This window comes from Microtus ochrogaster, chromosome 7, assembly GCF_000317375.1.
Source record: "Microtus ochrogaster isolate Prairie Vole_2 chromosome 7, MicOch1.0, whole genome shotgun sequence".
NCBI lineage: Eukaryota > Metazoa > Chordata > Mammalia > Rodentia > Cricetidae > Microtus > Microtus ochrogaster.
In genome coordinates, this window is record NC_022014.1 from 84,611,876 (window position 1) to 84,616,836 (window position 4,961).

Here is a 4,961-nt window from a genome sequence, read left to right on the forward strand (position 1 = left end):
GTGCGCCACCACCGCCCGGCTCATTCTACCTGATTTTTGGAGTGAGCTCTCCACACTGTCAAGTCCATCTACTTGGAATGGCCTTGACGGATCATAACCAGTGTGTGGGGGGGGCAGAGAAGGCCCATGTGGGTTTGCTTTTCACATGAGCCACAAGATCAACACCAAAGCTCAGATCCATTATAATCTGGCAAAGCCTTTCCTCCAGGGGACGCTCAGAGAAACGACAAGGCTTTCCTGCGGTCTGAGCGTGAATGTCGACTGTGCTTGCAGAAAATGCCCACCATGGCTTTTTCTTCTCAGATATTCACAGCCTGAAGACTGCTCCCCTACAGAGACTGCTGCTGACTCCGGCTCCTACTGAGATTAGTGGAGCCTGGCCCCTTCCTTTAGCTAAATACCACAAACCCTGGCTACTTGTTCAACTGTAAATAACAAGCACACTGAGATTCTGGGATGCTGAAGCCTCGTTCAAGCCTTTTCTGTGTGTCTGTCCATATGTTGTCTTTGCATTTCCTCACCACCCAATTAGGTCAGTCCCTGGAGCCATGGAAGACCCACAGAGGGAAGACAGGGAGCGGTGCTTGGGGTTAGAACCGGGTTAGAAAAGGCGCTGGGGTGGAACCTTGGCTCTGGAGACGCCCACTCTGGCCTCCATGATTGGGAAGGCAGTATCAATGTACCTTGGTTGATGGTGTCTGCTGAGCCCAGATGCCAATCATCCCATGCAGGTGCCAGAAACAGGAATTATTAAAGAAGTTCAGGGAACCCAGTTTCAGTCCTGAGCCAGGACAGCCCACAAGGACCACAGGGATAGCCAGAACTGACAGGTTTTGCCCTTCTGAGGCCTGCTGGAGCTTCTAAGATAGGCTCGCTGACTGTGGCCTCATACACATTATCTCTCCTGTGCTTTGAGCTTCATCTCACAGTGGCTTCACCCTTAACATGAGGGTGTCTGATCGGGGTCAGAGCTGCCGAACTTTCAGCTGGCAGGTCAGGAGGGAAACCCTGAGCCGCATGGTACAGTCAGGCTTTCGATGAGACGTCGTGGACCCTGAGACAAGGATTCAGAGGCTGGGACCCAAAGCCAGATTCGGTTTAAAACATTCTGAGCTATATCCCAGCACTGGGTCAAGTGCACTCCTCTGTGCTTCGATTTCTTTACAGAGGTGGGAAGTAACTATAGGATCCTCTCACAGGACAGCTGTGGACTTAGCTGACATTCACTCGTGCCCCAGCACGCACGGAAAGTTCAGCAACGGATCACTCACCCCACTGGAGACATTATTAGTACAGGAGGGCACCAGCAGCTCATGGTGGGGGCTGGGATTTGAGGCAGCCTCTCCTAAAACCCTTGAGGGTTACCTTGGCACAGACGGTCCCCTATACCAGTCTGTGAAGGTGTTCTTGTGTGTGTGTGTGTGTGTGTGTGTATGTGTGTGTGTGTGTGTGCGCATCCCTGTATATACATGAGCATATGTGTCTTGAAACGTCTTTCCTATCATGGCTATCCAGAGTCCCACCTACCTTGGGTGGGGCAGGCTGCTGCTATCATAAACCCCAGCGCAGCTTTTATCAGCCAGCCCTGTGGCATTAAAGGTGCCCCTAGGCCTAACTAGGGCACCCCCCCCCCCCGCGACTCCATCGTACTCTGTCCAGTGAGAGCCTAGCTAAGCTTATAGCCTCTCCACAGGCTAGCTGAGTCTCCAGGCTGTGCCTTGTGTTGCAAGGATAAAGAAGCCCTGGCCCAAATCTTCCTGTGGGCCACTCCTGATCCACCCAGTTGTGCAGGGGGCACAGGGCCAAGGGTGGACCCCAGATGGTGCAGACAGATATACTGGGACTTCACACGTATGCTGTGAGAACACAAGGACACTTTCTCTCTGTCTCCAGGCTTTACCCAACACTCAAGATTAGGTCTGCCGGTCCTGCTCCCCTGGGATGAGTCAACCTGGAATAGAAATTCTGGAATGAGCCTCGTAGGAGAGCTCTGAGAGCCTTTACATCCCTGCTACCCCGGGTAGAGATTGTCTTGGAGAGAAATAGCTGTCTGGTAGAATTGCCCCTTCTTCCCCCTCCCACCTCAGCTCTGGTGCAATAGGAGCTTGCAGCGATAGTGCGCACCCGAGTGGCCGCTAGGAGCCAGGAGGCCGCGGCGTCACTGGGTCCGGACCTTGTGATCGCCCAGCAGTAACTGTTCCCTCTCCCCGCCACTGCGTGTTCGCGCGGCGTGTTTACTTCTGGTACCCGGGTCCCCTCCTCTGTGTCATCTCCCTGCATTCTGGTCCTCTGGTCTCCATGGAGCAGCTGCTGCGCGCCGAGCTGCGCACCAAGACACTGCGGGCCTTTGGGAGCTCAGGGGCCGGCTGCATCAGCGAAGGCCGTGCCTACGACACCGACGCTGGTCCGGTGTTTGTCAAGGTCAACCGCAGGACGCAGGTGCGCTGAGGAGTGTGCAGGGTGGAATCTGGGGAGGGGGAAAGAGAAATGCACGGTTCCGGGAAGTAGTGGGGGGAATTACTTAAAAACTACCTGGTGTCCCTACTCTCCCTGAAGGGTCAGCTCCTGCAGGGAGGCTTCCTCTTAGGACTGAAGGATTTGTCTTTGATGTATAATCACTTTTTTGCTTTAAATTTCTGTAGTCATTGATCATGGAGATGAGTCTCAGCTGTAAACACCATCTGCCCACGTCTGGTCTCTGCCTTGAGCTCAGCTCCAGCATTCTGGGGAAAGACAGGAGTCCCACTGCCAGGTTAGCACTATCTTCCTCACAAGCTCTGGAGTTACTAGGACACCTTAATATATTCCTGTTTAAGAATGTATGGAGCCAGGAATAGCGACACATATTTATAATCAAAGTACTTAGGAGGCTGAGGGCGGCATGTCTCAAGCCACCTGGGCCACATGAAGAGACCCTGACTCAAAACAAAACTAACAACAACAAAAGAATATGAAAAACTATAAGACAGATGGAGAGCGTTGGCTAGAGGCCCCAAGAGCAAGCTGCTGATGGCACAGTCGGGCGCTCCCCCAGCTCTGAGGGTTTCCAGAGGTCCTATGCTCCAGATGTAGCTCTGGAAGGTGGTTCTAGTAGTTACGCTGACTGTGGGGGAGAAGAGGATCCCAGAGCAGCCCTTTTTGGTCCCCCAATATCATTAGAGATGGTGTCAGAAATAGGATTAGCCTGCATCCTCTGTACTGTTGGGATCGCTTGGAGGTTCACCCTGGAGACATGGCTGGGGTTTGCAGATCAGATGCTCTTCCCATCCAGGATACCCAACCCTTGCCTCTTGGTCCCAAGGGAAGGTTTGCAGTTTGAGGATACCTGTCTGACCTTTCCCTTGGAAATCTGAATTAAAGGCGAAGAATTCTTTTCATGTGTGATAAAAGTGTTTTGGCTTCAAGTTTCATTTTTTAAATTAAAAACATTCAATTATTTTTTGTATGTGTGTGTGTGTGTGTGTGTGTGTGTGTGTGAGTTCTGGCTTACACACACCATGATGTATATAGAAGTCAGTAGACAACTTTTTGGGAGTTTTTGGTTCTGTTTTTCTGCCTTGTTTTCTGGCAAGGTCTCTCTTGTTTCTGCCCCTACAAAGCATGTTCCAGGCTAGCTGGCCTCAAAGATTCTACGCAATTTTGCTGTCTCTGCCTCTTGTCATGTAGTGGGAGGGCTTGGATTGCAGATGCACAGCACCACATCTGACTTTTCATGTGGGCTCTGGGGATCAAAGCTGGGTCATCAGGCTTGTGTGGTAAATGCTCTTACCTACCAGTGTCATCTATTTTTAATTTTTAAAAACCTATGATTCTAGCCAGGTGGTGATGGTGCACACCTTTAATCCCAGCACTCAGGAGACAGAGGCAGGAGGATATCTGTGAGTTCCAGGCCAGCCTGGTCTACAGAACGGGTTCTGGGACAACCAAGGCTACACAGTGAGACCCTGTCTCAAAAAACCAAACCAAACAAACAGCCACCCCATGATCCTATATATATATAGAAGTATTCACAAACCCATTATAAATGCATTTTTTGTGGGGTGCTGAGGATTTCATTCAGTAGTACAGCATTGCCTAGTATGCACAATCTCCTGGGCTCAGTCATCAGCACCATGAATAAATAAGTAAATAAATAAAACACATGTTTTTCACTACGGTATGAACAATATGTAAGTCTGCCTAAAAATAAAATGGGATATTTGTAGAAATAGTTTAGGAACAAGAAAGCCTCTGGGTGCCAGCAAAAGCCTTACAGGCAAGCAGGCTGTATGAGTCTTTTGTAGCTTCTCTAGTCCCTGCTAGAACTGAGCCAGGCCCTACTGACCTCCCCGCTCTGCCTTCTCTGACCCAGATATGAGCCCAGGTAATTTCTCCCATGCCCAAGGCTGCCTGTTCCCACTCAGAGGCAGGAAAGAAAGCAGTGCCATGGAGGACCTAGGCCCCGCCTCGGACTTTTTGTTAGCTCACATCTGACTTGTGCCTGCTCCTCCTGTCACCCCTTGTGATCCCCTTGTGGTCTGTGCATCTTCCACAGCAAGGCTTTGCAGTGTGGGTCTTCACACAGACACCTTGAGTCCTGGCCTCGGGTTTGCCCTTCTTACCTGAAGGGGTCCCTTTCACACCCTGGCCTTGAGGGGTGCGTGTGAGGTTGATTTTCAGTAACTGAAGGCACTTGGTTTTGTGGCATGTGTTGAGGGCCATGCATCCCTTGGACTGTCTAGCAAGGCCCCTGTGAGAGTCCAAGTTATCAGAGCTGACAGTGTTTGTGGCATTTGGATGCAGGCCCGGCAGATGTTTGAGGGAGAGATGGCAAGCCTGGAGGCCCTCCGCAGCACTGGCTTGGTGCGGGTACCTAAGCCCATGAAGGTGATTGACCTGCCAGGAGGTGGGGCTGTTTTCGTGATGGAATATTTGAAGATGAAGAGCCTGAGCAGGTGAGTACATTTGTGTGGATGGGAGGG

The 4,961-nt window shown here is 51.2% G+C and overlaps 1 protein-coding gene across 1 annotated transcript in view; it reads left to right on the plus strand.

Annotated features, from left to right (window-relative positions):
• Positions 1 to 1,992: 1,992 nt before the first annotated feature.
• The window catches only part of LOC101984081 (fructosamine-3-kinase), a 6,412-nt gene continuing 3,443 nt past the window's right edge, over positions 1,993 to 4,961 (plus strand). Inside the window, exons 1-2 of the mRNA XM_026780659.1 lie at positions 1,993 to 2,439; positions 4,783 to 4,934. Coding sequence (XP_026636460.1) covers positions 2,299 to 2,439; positions 4,783 to 4,934 — 293 coding nt within the window. The 5' untranslated portion in view covers positions 1,993 to 2,298. The remainder of the gene's footprint in view (positions 2,440 to 4,782; positions 4,935 to 4,961) is intronic.